The 21,703-nt window shown below is 41.0% G+C and overlaps 2 protein-coding genes across 2 annotated transcripts; one reads left to right on the top strand and one right to left on the bottom strand.

Annotated features, from left to right (window-relative positions):
- The first annotated feature begins 1,146 nt into the window (after positions 1-1,146).
- Positions 1,147-6,346, top strand: LOC146699946 (transgelin-like). The gene is made up of 5 exons (XM_085469891.1): positions 1,147-1,330; positions 4,304-4,490; positions 4,585-4,756; positions 4,887-4,989; positions 5,092-6,346. The coding sequence occupies exons 2-5, from the start codon at positions 4,311-4,313 to the stop codon at positions 5,240-5,242; spliced, it is 606 nt and encodes a 201-aa protein (XP_085326017.1). The 5' UTR covers positions 1,147-1,330; positions 4,304-4,310; the 3' UTR covers positions 5,243-6,346.
- A 7,914-nt stretch (positions 6,347-14,260) lies between these two features.
- On the bottom strand, positions 14,261-20,525 carry pafah1b2 (platelet-activating factor acetylhydrolase 1b, catalytic subunit 2). The gene is made up of 7 exons (XM_085469892.1): positions 20,246-20,525; positions 19,948-20,071; positions 19,449-19,530; positions 18,192-18,281; positions 17,876-17,992; positions 17,398-17,520; positions 14,261-16,728 (listed from the first exon to the last, which is right to left on the bottom strand). Exons 3-7 carry the CDS (start codon positions 19,527-19,529, stop codon positions 16,450-16,452), a joined length of 690 nt encoding a protein of 229 aa, XP_085326018.1. The 5' UTR covers position 19,530; positions 19,948-20,071; positions 20,246-20,525; the 3' UTR covers positions 14,261-16,449.
- Positions 20,526-21,703: the final 1,178 nt, after the last annotated feature.

Here is a 21,703-nt window from a genome sequence, read left to right on the forward strand (position 1 = left end):
ACGTCACAGCTCTCGGCTGAAGGATGAAAAACCAGGGAGGATAAGCCTTTAACCGCTTTGCCGAAAGATGAGAAAGGCTGAGTGTGTTTGGCTTTTGTTCCGAGCTCACCAGCGTGTGGAATTTCTTATGTTTGTGTATATCTGATATTTACAGGTTTGCTGGATAATCTTCCCACGCAGATTTCTGTCATCTGCATGAACATGAACTTTGCTTTGGGTTCATGTAGAAGAGGAAGGGAAGAAAAAAAACCCTCATTTTGTTCTGTTTTCTCGTGTGTGCTACTTGTTTAGTTCAAAGAAAATAACCCAAAGTCAAATAAAAAAAATACATTTATGACGGTGGAAGTACAACTGACTGCTACTGAAAGTGTGTGCAGATACAGTTTATGTGCAGAAAAGAGGAAACGTTCAACTACAACCAAACCTTTCAAGTTCTATCAGACGTCTGTCTGACACAAACCTTCACTTATATTAAAACTTCCCAGCATTTTTTAACACCTACACTCATGATGAGCGGGTTTAATTGATGACTTCAGACAGTGATAGCTTCAAACAGTCATTTCATGAGAACTCTGCAGGTCCTGACTTGCTTCTATGGACAGTGGCTGACAAGGCTGAGATGCCTCAGAGGGAGTGTCCCCCTCTATAAACTGTGCGTTGTATCTGTTGAAAGTGTGTGCAAAGCCAAGAACAAGTTTCAGCTATAAGAAAAGACACTGTGACTGAAATAAAACCCTGACAGAGAGGAAGGGGGATTTACATTTGACATCTGCTTGCTGTCTCTTTCAGTTTCGGCCTGATTTGAAAGACCACAGTGAGCAGCAGTTTGATTTAAGGCACTAAAAACTCTCGTATGTGCGCTCCCCTGCTCTCTAATTACTGGAACTGCCTTTCCCATGCTCTGTCAGGCTCCACTCGAGGATTTGATCATCCCTGCCTCCCTTCTGTCCTCCTAATCCCATCTTATTCTTCAGTGGTAAAGGGTGAAATTCAGAGAATTCTTTTCAGTGACCACACCAAACTCTGAAGTCACATGTCTTGTTTTTCCCTTCCCGCCCGTCTCCTAAATAAGGAATTACAATTTGAGGGGGGAAAAGGAGAAAGAGCGTAGGGGCGGGTCATAAGAGTGAAATAAGAGGACCTGAAAGGCGTAGCTCTCTCTTGCTCCCTCTTTCTACTGAAGTGTAACACTTCAGGGGTGTTTGCTTCGCTTGATCCTGCCACTTCTGTACTGTGCACTCTGCACTGTGTTGTAGAGGAAGAAGAAGAGCAGACACACAGCAGCGCCAGACCAACCCCACCTGCATTCACCAGAAAGCTACTACACAAAGTAAGTAAAGGCTCCTCTTATTTTCCTCTCAGTTTTTTTGCTTTTTTTTATTCTCATCAGCAGACATTTTTCTGCTTCTTTATGGATCTTGTGGCTGATTCTGGTGCAGAAAATATGAAAAATATGATACTGCTTCTCATGCTCTCCACCCTTGCTCTCTGTCTCCTTCCCCCTTGCTTGCGTTTGGTCATACACAGGCCGAGGCAATACACTGAGTTAATATTTAGCCATTCCTATGTGGATTCTGCGTGAGCCTGTGCATTCTTCTGTTATAAAATCCCATTTTGTTTTGTCTGGCTTCTCCTCTGAACACGCACCTCGTGCTCACGGCATGTGAGACCTAACAATTCCAGGAAATGTTAACAGGTTCAGCTTCTGACAAACCTCTCATCGCTACTGCCTAATAGTATATAATTTTCCTCTTCAGGGTATGTTTTGAACACCAGGTTGTTGGTTCAGAAAGTGGCAACTGGCAGCTTGCTGCTGCCACATTTTTTGTTAGATTTATGGGCCTTGATAAAGTTTTATAGTTTGAGAAACTGACGTTAGGTGGTGACTGCTATCTTTTGTCATGAGGTGGAAATACAACAGTGGGGACTGTGCAAGATGAAGGAAGGCAAGAGCATGAAGAAATAATCTCGGTCTGGATCCACCGTGTTCACATAGTAAGGATTTCAACATGAGCTGATGGTGCAATTTTATGAAAGCTGTGCAAGCCTCTTGTAACAGATGTCTGCAAGTTACTAGAATATGATTGTTTAACAGTTTGGAGGGTGGAGTGAGACAAATGACTGATGATGAGTAACTCGGTCACATATGGAGCGACATCTGAGTAACTTAACGGTGTCTTACTCAGATTTCTAACGGTTTCTAGTTTAAACTACACAAAACAGGCATTAAAAAGTCCCACTGTGTCAAACTGAAGCAGAGGATTAATAAAACGATGGTGTACAGTAAGACGTCTGGGAGAATGAAGGCTTCAAATACTAGATTTAGTGGATTCTATGATCATGCAGTTTAAATGATTAATCTGCAGTGTTCTCCTCTCTGATTAGAAAAACACACACACACACACACACACACACTATAAGACATGCACTAATTAGGTATGATAATGATCAGGAAGTGTTCAGTTATTCATCTTACACAAGTTGTAAGTATGATTTGGTCATTTAGAGGTGTTACGTACAATTTCAGCTGAGTGGCTGTTTAAGCTTCAAATCATTTTGTGGTAGTAGCCCACTGTGGGGTGAGATTGTGAGATGGGAGGGAGTAGATGTGACTTTATGATTACAAGATGTTCCCACTTGACCACTCCCAGTTATGTTTTTAAGTGCACAGCTCTATGTGAGCTTCTAAGTCACGCTTCCATAAACACCTGCGCACACACTTCTAGTTGCAGTTTTACAATTAGGTGGACAATCATCCCTGGAAATGCTGCTGCGAGTTACAGCGACATTGGCCACTCATACATCAGATTTCACGCTCAACATGGGGTTAATCTGAAAGAGCGCCTTCTCTGATTTCGTCATTCCTTGCAAGACATTCAGGTCCTGATGTTTGCAGCTGCTTGATGTAACGGGCATGTCCGGACACCACACAGATGGAAGTCGTCTGATTGAGAAACAGGCTACTTAGGAGTTTGGATGGCTGAGTATTTTCCTCGCTCTTGCCGCTGTTAACAAACAACTTTTGGAATAACTCTGGAGACAGGAAGACACTTATCCTCCGCATGACCACATAACCACTGCAACCTCAGACAATGAACAGAGAACAATGTGTGTGTGTGTCTATAGCAGCTCCAGCGTGGAGCTGTGGACACAATGATAAACTGTCAAACTTTCTACACATATTGCGTAACACTAATCCTCTGTTTGGCTAAAGGTGTGCCTGTATGTCCTGGAGCAACATCTATCTATATAATTCTAAGTGTATATTAAAGTCTGCAGAATTAAAAATAGATCCTCCAATTTTTTACGAGTCAGATGTGATTCTGGATCCTGATATTTGCAGAGCACCTGCTTACCTTAGATGTTAAATGTGCAGATATTATCACAGTAAATTAGCACAGTAAATGGAGAAAAAAGGGGAGAACGAGCTATAATCATCCCCATCTGTTATGTGGATTCGTGGAAAATTCCAAAGTTGTTGTGCCGTTGTGCGACTCGATTTGGATCTGTAAAAGCAAATTGTGTATTGCGATAGTATTTCTTTCTGTTTTTTTCTTACAGACCGTTTCCATAGTGAGCAACACTATGTTGTTATGTTTAGATTCCTGTATATACACAGCTACCTTAGTCAGGAAGGAAATGACAGCTGAATGTGCAAACAGGATGGAGGGAGTAGGGTGGTTTGGCTGAGGCCAACAGGAAGTTCTTTGTGCATTAATATGTCAGATAAACCAACCATAATTACTTTCAGAGTGCAACAAAGTTGGAATTCCTCAAGTCATTAAACACTTTAATTTCCATTGTCAGAAATGTATTTGCTAAATAGCTGCACTGCTGCGGCCTGGATAATGGAAAACTCAGATTATTGTGTGCATTGCATGGTTAGTACCCTGCTCACGCTCCTGTCTTCAGGTTGTCATCGGCTTCTTTTCTAATCCATCTAACCCTGACAGTATGGCAAATATTCTTATTTGTTTCATACATAGCAGAGATTTGAGACAGATGAAGAGCGCACTAACTTCAAATGATAAATGAGCCTCTTGAGGTGTGAAAGTGACGACCAACAAAAAGATGCTCACTTTTAGAAAGTCTCCTCAATCTAAAAGTTTCAAAGTAACAGCTCCTCATAAATAACAGAACATTCAGTGGAAACACATTCACTGGATTGATTGCATCTGTGGGTGTGAGCGGGGCAGGCATCGGTATGTGAACACTATTAAATCTATCAGATATTAGAATGCTGCCAGGGAGTGGAGTTTGCTGAGCTACCAGCCTATCTAACATTGACTTTCCCTTCCATTAGGATTACAATGGCAAACAGAGGTCCCTCCTATGGTCTGACCCGTGAGGTTCAGAGTAAGATTGATAAGAAATACGATCCAGAACTGGAGGAAAGGCTGGTGGAGTGGATCGTTGCCCAGTGTGGATCTGGAGTCGGTCGGCCCCAGCCCAACAAGACAGGCTTCCAAAACTGGCTCAAGGATGGATGTGTGAGTTCTAGTTTTGCAGAAGTGTAAATGTCCTTATAAAGCATTGTAATTCACTTTATGTGCAGTGTATTGAGAGGACTCCGTGTGTGTCTAGGTGCTGTGTGAGCTCATCAACAGCCTGTATGGAGCCAACAAGCCAATCAAGACCATCAAGAGCTCTGGCATGGCATTCAAGCAGATGGAGCAAATCTCCATGTTCCTCAGAGCAGCTGAAAGTTACGGAGTCACCAAAACTGACATCTTTCAGACTGTAGACCTCTTTGAGGGTAAGATAACCAACCAACCAGAGCTTTTCTTTACTGTAACAATTGAGACTCAAGAGGGAAAATACAGTACAGGTTCTCCTCCTTGTATTTCCGTGGGCTCTGTTGATGTGAGGATGTTGCATGTCTGCAGGCAAAGATCTGGCTGCTGTCCAGAGGACGCTGATGGCTCTGGGAAGTGTGGCTGTCACAAAGGGTGATGGGAATTACAAAGGAGACCCCAGCTGGTTCCATAAGTAAGCTTTTCCTCCTTGTCCTGTAAATATGCTAGCCTCTGAGGAAAGATGAAACGCAAAGAAGGTTTGAGCACTGACTGACGTCTGTTTGTGTGTGTGCAGAAAAGCCCAGGAGAACAGGAGAGATTTCTCGGAGGAACAGCTGAAAGAAGGCCAAAGTGTCATCGGCCTGCAAATGGGCACAAATAAAGGAGCATCTCAAGCTGGCATGACAGGCTACGGACGCCCCAGGCAGATCATCAACAACCCCTGAACCGGAGCAGTTCTTAAACCGCCCTCCTTCTGCCCTCTGGAAGGCCAGTGAGCAAGGAGGAAGAGACTTTGACTCTTACCTTGGATATGAGGAAAAATGTGACCTGACTGTTTTTCAGATTTTAACGGGACCAAAATAGGGACCAACGAGAACAAGTGCACATGTAGATCTTTAACAGTAGAAATCAAACATTTAACAATGTTTCTTTTGTTTGACTCATTGTAAATAATTTTTTTTGTTACAGAATCAAAAACAGTTGCTTTGCATGTTTAAACTCATTACCTTAAAATCATTACTGGAGACCACAATGTTAGACATGTTTGATTTCTTACCTTGCACAGACAGGGAGCTTCAGACCATTTCATTACAACAAAGAAAATCTGCTTGCAGGGACTTGAAACCTGCGTGAGAGAAGAAATCCCCAGAAATCCCCCACTTTCAATGTTCTGTTTGCTTTATTCTTTCCTGTAACATCTGCATTATTGCAGTCAATGCCTCTTCTCAAAACTCTAGCAGCGCGCGCATTCAAGGACACCAAAGATGTAAGACTCTGTCATGAAGTCTTTAATTTAATGATAATGTTCATTATTTAGTGTACACTGTCTTTGTTGACTTTATTCTTTCTGTCCTTCTGATGACATAGCCGTCAATTCATGGACGTCAGGATGTACTTAAATACACCTCCGAGTATTGTTCTGAGTATTTTCCCCACAACAGCTGCAGTAAGACACAGATATTTTATTGTGTCTTACTGCAGCTTTTCTGGGTACTTAGTGTTACAGCTTCACAGATTACAACCTTAAGCAGGTACCAAGTTGCAGCTGATTCAATTTATACTGGAATGAAGTAAAAACTTAACAAAAGGTAAGACACGTACAGTTTGCTGTGGTTTACAGTAATGTTAGTAGGTTATAACAAACGCATCCAGTAATACAGCCAAGTTTAATTAACTTTAGAAAATAAACTGCCTGGTTTGAAAAAGGTATAAACGACACTTGTGTGTGTTTTTACTGTTCTATTACATAATCTATTGTTAGATGCCGTGAGTCAATCAAAATGTTGGACCGCCTCTTTGAAATAAAGTTTGATTTAACTTTTGAAGAAGCCTCTTTTGTAATGAATCTATGGCCTAAGGAAGTGTGTCCTGTTCACACTCAATGATGTCACCGTCGCTATCATGACTCTTGATAACTGGTAGCTGGTAAACTGCAACCTATGTGCCTAGCAACAGATAATAAAAACATCAGTTTCTGCAGGTAGTCAGGGCGACACGTATGTTTGTGTGCCGTAAAGCTGAGCTGTACTTTAAAGAGAGGTCAGCTAAGGCTGCCAAAGGCAAAGGTGAAGAAAATAATGTAAGGGAGTAATAAATAATGTTGGACTTTGCCTACTTTGATGGAATAAGAGAAGCCAGTGAGAGACTATCGTTATCGCTGCCAGGGTTTTGTTTATACTGTGTTCTTGCTTTGGTCCAGCTTAAGCTGTTCAGAATGAAATGACTCAGAAACAGCCAGAGATGGAAAAGAGCAGCAGTAGAGAGAAAACAGTAAAAGAAGATGCTTTGATGAAAAAAGAGGAAAAAGCGCAGCTTTAAAAAATAAAAAATAAATATCCAGATGGAGTCTGGAGATTAAGGTGGCTTGGGTCAGAAGGAGTACAGGTCATGACAGAGGAGGATTTCAGATAGTAGAGAGCATTTCCAAAAAAGGACGAATCATTGCAGGAGGAGGGTTAAAAAGAGACTTCCTTTTCCTCTTCCTTCTTAGCAGGAAACTGCGTAGGTGCTGACACAAAGGGGGTAAATTAGTATAATGTAAATGGAGGTGGAACCAGTGTGGAGCAAAGACAACAACACTGTAGGTTATCCATCAAAGCGCAACATGTACTTGTGTTTTTATAGTGACTTATTTTCACAATAAAAGCATTAGTCTGAGAAAATTGATGACTTTGAAGATAGCAAGCAACTTAATACTACTAATAGAGCCCACTCTGCTGTTGATAAGCTGTGGCCCATTAGCGTCAGCGTGACAGCAGCTGTTATCTCTGCCAAAGCCCAGACTGTTATAAGAGTCAAGATGTGTTTATGATTTCAAAACTAATATTTATTTCAACACTAGCAGACACGCGTGGAGTGTTAGTGCCAAATCAGCACCAATGAACTCTTGAGTCTCACAACATGTATCCAAGTTTATTTGCACATCCACTGATATAACAAGCAAGTTTTTTCTTTTTTGGTCATTGCAACACATGACAGATAATCTACTGTATATTTCTCACTCACTGTGTGTTAATAGACCTCTCCTGTTTTCCTTCTCTCACCCCAACCGGTCGCAGCAGATGGCCCCGCCCCTCCCTGAGCCTGGTTCTGCTGGAGGTTTCTTCCTGTTAAAAGGGCGTTTTTCCTTCCCACTGTCGCCAAAGTGCTTGTTCATAGGGGGTCATGTGATTGTTGGGCTTTTCTCTGTATCTACTGTACAATATAAAGCGCCTTGAGGCAACTTTTGTTGTGATTTTTCATCTCTGCTAAGCTCCTTTATTGACTGAATATCTACACTCCCCGGCATCTTTTCCAGGTACACCTGCTCAGCTGCTCATTTACGTAACTATCTCTCATTAGCCAATCAGATGGAAAAAGTGGAAAAAGTTGCTGGTCTGATGAGTCTTGATTTCTGCTGGGACATTTCAGTGGTAGGGTGAGAACCTTGTTGAATCTGTGCCATGAAGAATTGAGGCAGTTCAGAAGGTAAAAGGGGTTTTCAACACAGTACTGGCAAGGTTTACTTAAAAAAGTGCCATGCACATGTATGGATACACTTTTACTCCTTGCTTTTGCTACCTTATCTTCTCTTTTACATAACTAATGATTAGTTAGTGATTTATTTTTCCAACTGTTTTAGAAAGTTGTGGTAAACACGGTGCCTTGAGGTTTCACAAATTTAAACTGTGTGAATAACGTGTGCAGAAGCTCTGTGGTGGTGGGACCAGAACAAGTTATTTAAACTGGGTGTAACTTGATTTGTGTAACTAAACCCAAAACAGGAAAAACACACTTTCCCTTTTTTTTATGCATAACGATCCCTGAGTGAGGAGCATCACTCCACAACAGTGGCGCTAAATACAGTGGTTGAACTGTTTTACTTCCAGGGAGGTGCTTGTGTAACTATTTACATAGATTTAAATAGCAGTTTGAGGCAAAACATTGTTCCTGACCCGCAGTGCTGAAAGGCAGCTGAAATTAGTGAACCTGAAAAACCCATCTGTTACATTTGAATTATCCCACAAACAAACAAAAACACACGTCACTCAGCTCTTCCTCTTTTTTTTTCTCATAGTCACAGTCTTTTTTCTTTTTTTTTCTTCAGATAATTTGAAAAAGAGTAGTGGTGCGCAGCGTTTTTTGATAGAAGGCCTTTCATTCCCATCAAGGTTTTGATGAAAGTGTGACTGGGCTCACCGCAGTGGAAGGTACTTTGCTGCCATGGAGGGGCATAACAGGGCGGATTATGATCGCCTTGAGATTAGAGAAGCTACTTTTTTTGAGCCAGTTTGAATATTTGGACCAGCTGGGAAAATGTGACAGGGGAAGCTGATGTAACACCTCCTTCCCCTTATTCAGCCACTGCAGTGCTGCTGGATAAGACACATAAGGGTTGGGAGTAAAGCCCCCCTCGCTCCAGTGGCTGCAGGAAAGGGCTGATTCCATTACGCCAAAAGGTCATTTGGGAACCACTTAACTATGCAAGTTTCAGCATTTATTTATTCAGCGGTGTCTCAAGAAGAAGGTTACAACATTGCATACAGATATCATGACACAATGAGTAACTTCTGTTTAATTTCTATAAGGACCTAAACATGCAAGCAAGAACCAGTCAGACCGAAAGTCATCTGGCCCAAACCTGAAGATCCATGTAACTCAAACGGCCTTTCAGTCTGATTATCAGGCTAGAACTAATGCTACTGTTAGTAAAGTTAGTTAGGCGGGACACTGATTGACGCAGTGGAAAAGTTTTTGCACACCATTTCAGAGCCCTGGCTTCAGTCCATGACAGTAGGACTTCTGGCTTGTTTAAAGTGAACAGTGAGAAGCCAGTGAGGGATTGCATGCTTTTTGCAGGACTAGTGACTACTACTGGCTGCTCTGTGTGCTCGGTTTCACAGAGTCCTCTTCACAAACACCAACAAAAACTGCTATGGCCTCCTTCAAGAAAGTTCAAGAAAGTAGTTTGTCTGTTTCTTAGCTGTGTTGTATGTATTTGAATGAGAATTGATCCTGCAGGTTTTAGATATCACCCTGGTTCAACACACCTGAATCAAATGATTAGTTCATTACCAGGACTCTGGACATGTTGAGGAGGTTATTTAGCCATTTAAACAGCTGTGTTGGATCAAGGACACATCTAAAACCTGCAGGACACTGGCCCTTGAGGCCTGGAGTTCCCCCTCCCCTGGGATACGTAGTGTGAATGGGCCAAACCTGGAAATCTGACATCATGTTTTTAAAATACAAAACAAAAAATGGGCGACACTGCCCTGATGTTCTCATAGAAACATCATAAACACAACTTACTCTTCTGGGTCAAAGGAATGAATTCATGCAGGGACATTTTAAGTCTCACTGTTAGGTTCTCTGTTGGTTAATGAAGTATTGAAACCAAACACATAACTACTACATACATAACTAATTGACAGAATGTCCAACTTCCCCCTTCATAAAGTTCTTTTTCTTTTGTCCGAAAAGGAAATAAAACCAAAGGTAAACAAAGTGATTTTATTAATTTCAAAAATGTCTATTCATATTGTAATTATATCCTATCATGAATTATTTTATTTGCAGCAGTCATGTGGCGAACCTCTGATAGCTGCAGTATGCTAACTTCCCCAGTTTCCACACAATCCCTTTGATTTAAGGTGTTTCCATCGCCATCACAAATGAACTCCATTTATTTTTAAGCTCTTCAATCTAATCTAACAATGAAAATGAGAACTATAATCTGATAACCTAACTATCTGTACAACTATACAGTTTAATTCTAGCACACTGGATACACATATAAACTTTTTTTTAAGTTCCAAACTTCCACAAACCAAAACGTTGACAGCTGATTTATATGTTTACCCATGACTGGATCAGTTGTGTTATGATAGGCATTGTTTGTAGATATGTAATTTCATTCAGGGGAAAGTTTGAATTCAATTTATTTTTATTTCGACAATAATAATGGCTTTTGCAATAGATGTCATGCCATAAATGAGAGGGGATAAAATTTTAATGCGCTTTGTGGGCGAGTTTGATTTGTACACAATGTCAGGAAGGGACGTGAGAGGTTACTGGAGCATAAATCTCATCAAAAACGGAGAACAAGCAAGAGCTGTGTGAAAAAATAGAAGAGACGCACATTTTAGAGACAAGCGCAGGTTTAGAAACATTAACTTAGAACACACTATAGGTAGAGAGACTAGCTTTCAATATATATAATAACATATTTATCTATATCTATAATGTATATATTTTTATACATTAGGTGAAATCAAAAATATTGATATGCTTCTTGCACTCTGTGTGGCTTTGTGAGGTCATTAAATGACAACACAAAAGGCTGCAGATAAAGAATGATCGCCTTAGGTGAAAGGCCTTTCCAGACCAAAGACCTGCTGAATTCATTTTAGGATCCAGACAGTAAAGGAGAGGTGCATTGTAAAAAATAAGTGAATATAGGAGGATTATTCAATAACCTGGTCAAATAGCAGAAAGGCCCTTTGGAAGGCTCAGTGTGAGTGAAAAAACTTTTTTTATGTATCTCCAGAGGAAATTTATGAGAAATATGGTGAGTATTTATTACACCGTGAGCATTTCACAGAGCAAGGTTAGCATTTATTTTGTTGCATTGACTCTTTATATCCACATACAACTACAACTGTGGTTTTCCAAATGCAGAAAGGCAAAATAACAGTGGGGACTCAGCTGGAGACTGCAATTTTAGATTATAAATGAATGGTTAAGGATAAGATGTCACATCACTTATAAAATTACCTCCAGCGTAGCTTCCCTGGAAATGCAAGTAAACGAGTCATTGGCATGAATATAGCATCAGAAACCACAGAGGAAGGTGCTGTGGTATCGCTGCATGTGGTGTTTGCTCTTCATGTGGTGGCACTGAATGAATTTGGGTCAGATGTTGTGTAACATAAATTAGGAGGCAGGTGTTTTCCCCTGTTGGTGGTTTGAGGCAGAGGGCTGAGAGCTGAAAGGTTAGTCCGCAGTTCAAATCCCTTTGAGAGGAAAACATAGCTGTGAGGGGAGAAGGGGACGAGCTGAAAGCTCATTGATTGATTGATTCTTACTTAACCTGCCAAAACTCACTGTGTACTTCATCGCCTAATCAACATCAGTGTTTTACCTGACTTTGTTTCTACGAAGGTGTGCTCTTGCTGGAGAGGTATGCAGGCCTAATTGAATCGCGCGCACACACACACACACACACACACACACACACACACACAGGTCTCCTGGTAATAACAAATCAGACCTTCCGATGTAAATAGTTGCTCTGTAGCTAAAGCAACCACAAACAATTTATTACAGGGACTTTTTTGAGTTGTTTGAATTTCTGCTTTTATCATAACAGCTTCTGTATTTCATTTCCTCTGAAACGACATAATCTGATTGTGACATGTGACAGGATGATCTTAACCTTTTACTTCACAAAGGTCTCAGAACAACAACAACAACATATGAGACCCATCATACACTAAATGCAAGTCACATTGTATGATGAAAGAACCAGAACCCCATGAGTGAAATATGACCAATTCAGACTGGAAATAGAGCAACTTTTTTTTAACCTCTTAGGACCTGGCGTCCACGTATGTGGACATCACATTTTGGCTTGTCTAGACCAAAATAATACATTTTGCTCTACAAAGGCCTGATATCCAGATACGAGGACGTTATACTGCCACTTTTCTATCAAAATGTAAAATAAATGTCCTTATATGTGGATCTCATTTCTCTCTGAAACAAAAATCAGGTTAAAAAAAAAATCAGGAAATTCTTTGTTTTTACATTCATCAGGTCCCAACGTCCCAAATATCAAAGATAAATTAAAAATTCATGCCATGGAAGAGTTCAGCTCTCAGGAGGTTAAAGGAATGAACAAATTCCTGTTTCACAACAACTTCGTGGGGATTTTTTTTAAGTTGCAGGGTGGGAATCATAAAAAAAAATACAACTGCAAAACTTTTTAAATTATTGCATTTTGTGTGTGTGTGTTTCAATAAATGGAGTCACAGGCATATCTGTGTAGCACAAGTGATTTCCTGAGCTAGGCGACAGTGCCCCCTGCTGGGTTATAGAGTCACTGCAGCTGAAAATAATGAGTCAGGCTGCTGTAAGTTGAATAAATATGATTTATGTGGGGAAAACACAAATCTAGGCTGCAATTTTTGGCTTCTGCTGTAAAAATTTGGGAACAACTTTCATGATAAATGAGCCTCTGTGGCTGTTTGTGTGAGCTGTTTATTGTCTGAGGGAGATGATCTATTGGTTTGATAGCCAGCAGCGTGTTTCATCTGCTGCACCAATCATTCCACCTGGCAAAACATTACAAACCTTTAAAACACAGGGTCATAGATAAGATGAAATCTGGGGCAGAGGTGAGCAGAGCAGGAACCGCACAAAGGACCAGGAGCAGATTACATCAGGGTGTTTCCTCTGATGCCTGCTGGGATTACAAAGTTCACGTTCAAACAGTGTGTTGACAGAAGGAAAATTGCAATATTTATCCTGGGTCTACATGGCTGGCTTTTACAGTTCCAAAAACATTAAAGGGATATTTAGACTAAGCGGTCTGTAGACAGGGTGTACATGTGTTTATTTTCATTTTTCACTGATCCACACAATTAAAAAAACTATAACAAAACCTGTCAACAGGAAGACCTCGTGCCTCTGACAGAAAGAAACAACTTTATTTGTACTTTTCAAAACAGAGAGTTACAACATGCTTCACAGTTTGAATAAAAGCCACACATTCAAGATAAACATCCACATTCCACCAGACAGACACATTATCAACTTTACGATCAGACATTCAATCCAACATACACACAAATAGCGACACAATGGCCCAAAATAAAGGGGAAAAGATTAAGGAAAGGCTAAGCAATAAAATCAGAGCTGGGGACAGCTAGGAGACCCTGGTTAGAGGATGGGAGAGGCCGGCGTTGTGCCAAAAACTGATCGTCTGCCAAAAAGTGATTCCCGGCATTTGCCAGAAAATTACTGCAGGAATTGAAACTGTTATAAAGGACTTGTTGGCCTGTAATCTGTCATCTCTCATATCGCTCATGAATAACATGAAGTCATTTTGAGCCAGAAAAAACATTCACAAGGTAAAAGCTGTTGTTGGCAAAGTGACTTTCATATATTCTTTATTTATTTATTGGGATATAAGGTCTCAGTGACATTAAAAATGTGTTTTTCAAGAGAGATCAGGCCGAGAGGGCAGCAAAAATTGTGACAAATATAACTTCCAAGAAGGTCCCAGAAGCTCTGTCCATGTACAGCGTTTTATGTTAACATAAAACTGGAAGCCAGTGAACGGATGCAGGAACAGCTGTGACTATGGGCATGTGAAAAGTGAGTTACAATAATCAAGGCGGGAGAAAAATGTAACGTGCGCGCAGTCACAGTTGAGCAGTGCACCTAATCTGTTTAATGAGTCCACACTGCAACCAAGTGCTGTTGAAGTGTTACATTAGGGGGATAAACTTAGTGAAAGCAAACTAATTAAGCATTGAGAAACTCTATGGAGCCAAGGAACAAGCAGTGAGCCTTATTAGTGTCTTTCTCAATTTGGTACTCTGATTAAATGGCTCCCTTTGTTGCCGTGTAACACTTACACACAGCACTGAAAAATACAAAAGCGGATCCAGCACCTCAAATTCAGGTTTCCTCCTCTTATTTTACAAAATAAATCATTATTTGCTGATGTCAAAGACAAAAAAACAAAACACGATTAGGTCCTTGTTTTCATTATTTTATTATTTATTGGAATGCTTTACCTCAATAACATAACAATAAGCCAGAACAGTGCAAATACTGTGTCACAGCAAACACAGAGTCCAGCTTACAAACGTCATTCTTCCCCAACATTGTCATTTCATGACACTCACACAATCCGGTACCGGACACGCTGTACACACCTGCCCTCATGAACGCTTAAGGCACGCACACGTACACCATTTATATTCAACACGTCACACAAATGTGCAGAGCTTAAGACAGCAGTAATATTTGACATCTCGATGCTCGACAGCAGACTCTGTCGCAAACAGTGTAGAACAGGCGGCTGCAGCAAGCTCACAGACAAAAGGTTTTCTTTACATGGCCTGTGATGCTTTATAGTAGTTAGCATGATTATAGTACGTTCAGCTTAACCATGTGGCTAGACTCCCCCCACTTCAATAACTACACCATGTACGTCAGGATGGCGGGGTCGGGCGAGGTTCAACCACAAACACGACGGGCCACAAGTAAAGAGGCAAGAAGTGAGGAGGAGAGATTACTGTACATCTAGGTGTTAAGCAGGGAGAGGGAGAGAGAGCTGGTCTGAGAATGAACATTTGGATAATGCAGTATGTAGCACATCAATCAGCCTAACTCAGGAATTATTCATGATCAGAAATACTTTAAAAAGAAAAAAAAAAGAAAAAAGAAAAGCAGGACAGCCACTGATTTTCTCCAATCTTCTTACTTTGCTTTATAAGACAAACAAAATCAAGCATACTGTTGCAAAAAAGCAGCACATTTTATGCATATAACCTATTTTAAAAACATTCAAATAATCTAATTAATGACGCTATTCCACAATGTAAACACTACTGCTAGCTCGGACAGAAGCTTCGTACTTTAGCAGAGAGGCTGGAGGTATTTTGGAAGACCTAAAGATTACCAGAGAAGTGGATTGAGCAGCATAAATCTCACTAATAAATATGCAGCAATGTGTGACATTCACTGACTGAGTAATATAACACAGAAGCCTTTTTACATTTAAGCTGAGGCTCAGTTTCAAACAAGCATGAAGCGAACAGCAAGATGTGGCTCGAACTGAACATTTGCGCAACACAGGAACCAGAATAATTTTAATCTGCGCGCGCATGTGTGTGTGTGTGTGTGTGTGTGTAGCAGTGAATTATGCAGTGATACATTTCATAGTGATTAACAGTTTCAAACAATAGTTACACATCAAGTTCAAAAGTGAACATTAAATAAACTAAGTGCTCTCGCTTCGCAGAGCAGTTGTTTACGTACACAAAGACATAATTAGTGAACTGAAAAAACTATTAGAGTGATTTAATATGCTCTATGCATTGCAGTGTTACACATTAAGCAAAATAGAGTTAGTTCTTTTAGATACTGCTCACTGGTAAACAGCGTGCATCTCAGCGCTATCTTCTCTGCAGCAGTTGCTTTTCATCTCGTGGACTGTTGAGGGGTAACTTGATTGATTCTTTATGATTTTTGGGAGATTGAATGACACTGAAGAGATTTAAGTGTAGCAGAAATATCTCTTTATTCTTAAAACTGACTAATGAAAGTTTATTTGTACCTTCAAAGGAAGGATTTGGACCCCCTCTGTGTTGGAAACCACTGCTCTTTGGTGTACTGGCCACACTCATAACATTGTCCAGTGTTGACTAAGGTTCTGCCATCTAAGCGCACAATGAGCAGGGACATGTGTTTGACAGAGATACTTGGCAAGGAATTGTTTTATGGATATTAAAACATGAAGAAATAAATTAGATGGTGCTTTGTGTTCCTGCAGTACAGGTGAGGGACAAAACACTCGTTTTATCCACGTGCCGAGATTAATTTGTGTGCACGTGCCACTGCAGTCCCTCGTGATCTCATTAAATCTAGTCTAAAATTAAGAGTTGCACAAACTTGGTGAATCCGTTTCACATTACTACTGCAATCACAGTGTCTACGTCGGTAATGAGGTCTCTCTCCCGCGTCGCCGCCTCTCCCACACCCAACCCTCTGTTCAAGAATGTGATCCCACACCCCACGTGGGCCCACTCACATCAGGTTTCTTCATCCCCCTGAGCGTGAGCCCTTCCTCCTTCAGGTACCAGGGGCATGTCTCAGCCACTGCAGGAGCAGGAGATGAGACATGCCTCTGGAGAAGTGTGCTTCGTGGCCGTAGCCCTCAAACCAGCGATGCTCGTCTCTCCTCTGGCGTCTCCTCAAGAATCTGCAGCAGCAGGTCACTGAGGGGCTTGGCCACAGAGTCGTAACCTGCTGAAGTAAGGTGAAGGAAGTCAAACATGTCCTGAGTGCTGATGGTTCCATCGGAGTGGACGAACTCCCTGCTCACATCCAAGAGCTGAGCCTGGCTCAGCCGTGGCAGCCAGGAGCGCAGGTGAGCGTTAACAGCAGCGTTCTTCTCCCTGAGTGGGTTGGGCCGTTCCCCTCGAGGCAACAAACCCTGAGGACCACAGAAACAGAGCTGACTTATTTACTGAAATTATTATATTAAAGGAGACATATCGTGCTAATTTCAAGTGCCATATTTTTATTCTTGGACTCTACTAGACAAGCTCTGAATGATTCACTGTTCAAAACACTCCTTAGGCACCTCTGAAGAAGCTGTTTTAGCTTCCTCCACTCTTTTTAAGCCAAATATCTCCTGATGGATGCCTCTGAAACAAGATTTGAATAGCAGATGGTAGGAGTTCTGTGCTCAGCCAGAGTTATAACCATGATCCTACTGACTATACCGATCCAACATGAGAAAAAACTGAGCTCTGAGCTCACAGTGATGACTTGTACATAAGTAAAAGACGTGTACTTTATTAGCTACACATGTTCAACCAATCTGTATGCAGACGAGTTTCTAATAACTAATATCAAACTGTGTGTCCACAATTAAAGGAAACTAACTTTCCTCTGTCTGTTGGTTATATTGTGGCATCAACTCCTCAGTCATGTTATTTAAGGCACCTGAAATTGTATTCAAGTTGTGTGCATATCACCACGTTAAAGAGCCTTTATATTAATGCTCACGAACAAATGTCAATATAATTGAAAGTTCTAGCTCAAAATATGAGTTTAAGACAAACAAGCAAGACAAGATGCAACATATGACTAAACTTACCAGGACAACTATCTTTGCCTTGGGGAGGCGAGTAGTGAGCAGTTCTGCAATGGCAAGAATTCCTCCTGCAACCTGCTCTGCTGTGTGCTCATAATTGTTGGTTCCTACCCACAACACCACCACCTGGACAAGAGGACAGACAATTTATTCACTTCCGCTAAACACGTCCAACCCTGCAGAATTTATATCAAAGCGAATGACATAACATATGAGATACAACACAATTAAGCGACATTTTGGGTTTTTTTTTAGAGCAATTAAGCCAAATGGATGAATATCAAGTTTAACAAAGAAGTTAAAGAGCATTGACTTCTGCCGAGGTCAATGCTGAAACTTGCACTTATGAAGAAAGAGCTCAAGATCTACATGAAAGTCACAAAACTCGGAGGTCAGAGTGTGTGAAATGTGAAACTGTGGACATCAGTGTGGACGCATTATACTGTCCTCATCTGCCTTTCTGTTAGCGGGCTCGTCTCACCTTGGGGCGAATGTTCTCCAGCTCTCCATTCTGCAGCCTCCACAGTACGTTACAGGTGGTGTCCCCTCCAATGCCAAAGTTGAGCGCGTGAAGAGGGGAGAACAACTCCCTCCACACCTTTGGACAGAAAACCATGAATATGCATTTGAGTCAGGTCGATTATGATAACTAGTGCGTCATCAAGAAAAATCAACAGTGAGCAAAGATAAACGTATGGCTTTTATTTGCTGTCTTTATTGTGCAATTCAAGACACATGAATCACATCCAGATGTGTCCTGTTTAATTTAAAAATGTTTTCTAAGACTTTACTCTGACCTCATACTGATGCATTAGTTGTACCATGGAATCCCCCACAAAGAGCACGTCTGGCTCAGCATCCTTGCACTCCTGTACAAACCTTGAATGCTGTAAAAACCCAAGAGAGCTGGTGATATAGTGCATGACAGACCCGACAAATACAAGAACATCTTTAATTTATTAAAAATAAACCCCTCTCTGCTTGATTCTGAGAACTTGCCCCCTGATGTAAAACTCTGCGTTTTGACTCTCTAAATCTGAGCGGTATGATGACAGTCGTGAGCCATCAGAGTCAGATAAAAAACCTCAAGCTTGTTATAGGCGAGATGCGTCTGGTGCCCTATCTGACAGAGAGCTCCGAGTAAAACAGACTGTCTCAATGACTGCCCTATTAGCTTTGGGAGGATTAACTTTGTGCAGACTTTCTAGAAAGATCCACTAAACAAGCCAAACAAAGTGATGCACTGGAACAAACAAAGTCTTCTTAGTGACTAAAAATTGTGAGCACATGGTTGATATTTATTTAGTGGCCTTTTCTTTGAGTCAGATCATGAGCTTATAACTACTATAATAAATGTTATCAACATTGTCATCCATTCTTATTCAGACACTAATATTATTAAGAAGATCAAAACATCAACTGACAATGGCTACATTTCACTGTGTGTTATCCTTGTATAACTATGCATGTGACAAATAAAGAACCTTGAACAACACAACTGGCTTCACGGGATTGCAGCACAGTCATAAACATCTGTGTTTAAGAATTAGAAATAAAAACATAATCTCAGACTAAGGTCACCAAATCAAAGCGATGTCTTATAGTGGCGCATCGATTAACATGAGAAATGTATATTATACTAAGCTTTAGTTTAATTTGCAAGAGTTCTCAGCAATAAAAGTCTCACATCGTAAGCGCTCCAAGCGTCACACAGAAACTCCTGATGGGGACAGCGTGCAAAATTTAGAAGACTCCTACTTATCAAAGCCACACATAGGTGCAGATCCAAAGTGCCATCCCATCTGAGCTGAATTATACAACTGGTTTTATTTATTTATTTATTTACTTTATTTATTTAAACACTGACTTAATACTAACAATTACCATGGAAACACATAAGGGAACTATCTTTGATAAATAATGCACATCATTCAGACCGCCTTCATACATCAGAAGGATATGAGGTATTAATGATAATACAGAGTAAATGTTTACAACACTCTAACAATAGAGATTCCCTAATTTCCTTCGGGATTAATAAAGTATTCTGATACCTGTGACAGCCACCGTCCATCTCCTTGAACATCTTCTACTGGCTGAGGGACTGCTGCTGGGTTCACGTCATCCCCACTCATCCTGAAAGAAATCCTAGCGCTTATTTACACATGCAATAAACATGGTGCGACCTACAGGAGGGGGGAGGACGTCATGCTGATGCCGGGCACAGAGGAAAGCATCTGCACCACCTAGCAGAGAGCAGCGGGGTGATGCAGCGGCTTAGCGTTTCGGGAGCAGACAGACTGGCCTAATGCGGATTGCAGGCCACTCTCGCTCTCAGTGCGGGTGTTTAGAGATCACAGAGCAGATCGCATTAACTCCGCTAGGCTACTGTTTATCAGACGTTAGCTTGTTAGCTGCTTGCTAATGACTGGAGACTGTTGTGGCTGCATCTCTGATACACGTCTGTCGTGCTCGTCGTTAATTTAAAAAAAATAAACAAATAAAAATATTTTTAAAAAATTAAATTACTTATTTATTTACAAGACAAACTACCTGGCAGGGTGTCACTTGTCGGCTCTCCTGGGTGACCCTTAACTTTTTATTCCCCGGCCTCGCTGCACCGCTGTCAGGGAGTCGACGCGTATGATGCTCGCTAGCAAGTGTTAGCAGCCTCGAGCTAGATGAGACAACAAAAGGTGTGTCAGAGGGAAAGCACAGAGATCGTTCCAGTGGCAAGAGTGCCCGCTCGACACCACCAGCCGAAACACCGATCGAAGGAAGAGTGGATTCTTCCGAGTTCAAAGTCTTATCAGTGCTATCGTGCACCTGACCTAAACCCGGGCACAGCTACCTTCTGTAAGCTGCGGAGGTCGCTGACACCAAAACACAGCACCGAGGGGAGGTTTTTCCTCAGGAGAAACCGCAGGGCAAAAAACACACCACCGCAACAGCTGATCCCGCGAGGAATCATGGGTAGGTGGTCGCGTGTTTGAACAACTTCGCATTTTTCTGACAATGAAATTATATCAAATTTTTTGATGATGATAGTTAGTGTAAGACCAGACATGAAGACATGCTCCTATGTCTGAGTATGTCGTGCAGTTTAGTTTTCGGAGTGCGACGGTGATCTCTCGTTGATGCCAGCCCGGCGTCAGCTGACCGCATTGCATCACGGTCGTTAGAGCAAATGCTGCATTCTAGTACTGTGGAAAACACAGGAAATAAAACATTCCTGCTCTCTGGCCGTAGGTCTACATTTGGCGGAAATATGCTTTACATCAGTAATGTCAAACCACCACTAGCCCACCAGTGGCCACCACCACATACACCCCGCTTTGATCTTAAGTGGAACAAACAGTGAAATCCCCCCTTTCTGTCAGAGTAAGTAACTTTACCAACACTCTGAGTACCTAAAGTATCTTAATATATCAAAAAGAAGTGCAATTTCAATAGTATGTTGCAGTTTTTCTAGATGATAGAGAAATCCTTCTGTAGTAAATAAACAAACAAACAAAAAACCCCAGAAATTTCTATATTAGCTAATGAAAAAACAAGAACTATAATAAAAAACAGTTAATCTTTATCTACCTTTCACATTTTCCAGAAAAACAAAAGGAAGAATAAAAAAAAAAAAAAGACAAGATTAAGACTGTGCAAAAGAGAATTCTACCACAAATGAGTAGGGGAGACCGGGGATAGTTGTAACGTGGGTCAGTTGTAACACTTTCAATTTCTCCAATCAGGGCTAAGTTTCAAATGATGTGACTCATCCTGTGCATGCCCAACTCAGTTCTGCTATCACATGTGGAAAATCAGCACATTTTGTCAAACACAGACAATTTAACACGAAAAAAAGTAATTTGTATGCCAAAAAGTACGTTTTTCCCATTTATTTCAATTTCTAATAGCATTATCTGCTTTGCAGTTAAACTCATCAAACTTAAATTATGTTATTTGTATGTCTATGGGGATATATTCTGCGTAGGTCTTTAGTGCTAATGTTTTAGCCGTTGGCTGTAATGTTAGCTAGTTCATGGCTATAGGAGTCTGGGTCAGTTGTAACAGCAACAGTCTGGGTCAGTTGTAACAATAACGCAGATGTTAAAACTTACCACACTATTACTTTAACTTATATTAAACAAGTTGGGGCAACGACATCAGCAGAGAGAGGTTCACTGGTCGCATTTGTATATGCGGTTAATGCCATTGGCAACACAATTCCTCCACTGTTTGTGTTCCCACACATACATTATGCAGACCTCTGTGTCAGAGATGGACCAGTAGGAAGTACTGGTAGTGGAAATGGGTG

Source organism: Copadichromis virginalis, linkage group LG10 (genome assembly GCF_057382275.1).
Source record: "Copadichromis virginalis isolate Kocher_CV1m ecotype Utaka linkage group LG10, C_Virginalis_male_GT1.1, whole genome shotgun sequence".
In the NCBI taxonomy this organism is placed as follows: Eukaryota; Metazoa; Chordata; class Actinopteri; order Cichliformes; family Cichlidae; genus Copadichromis; species Copadichromis virginalis.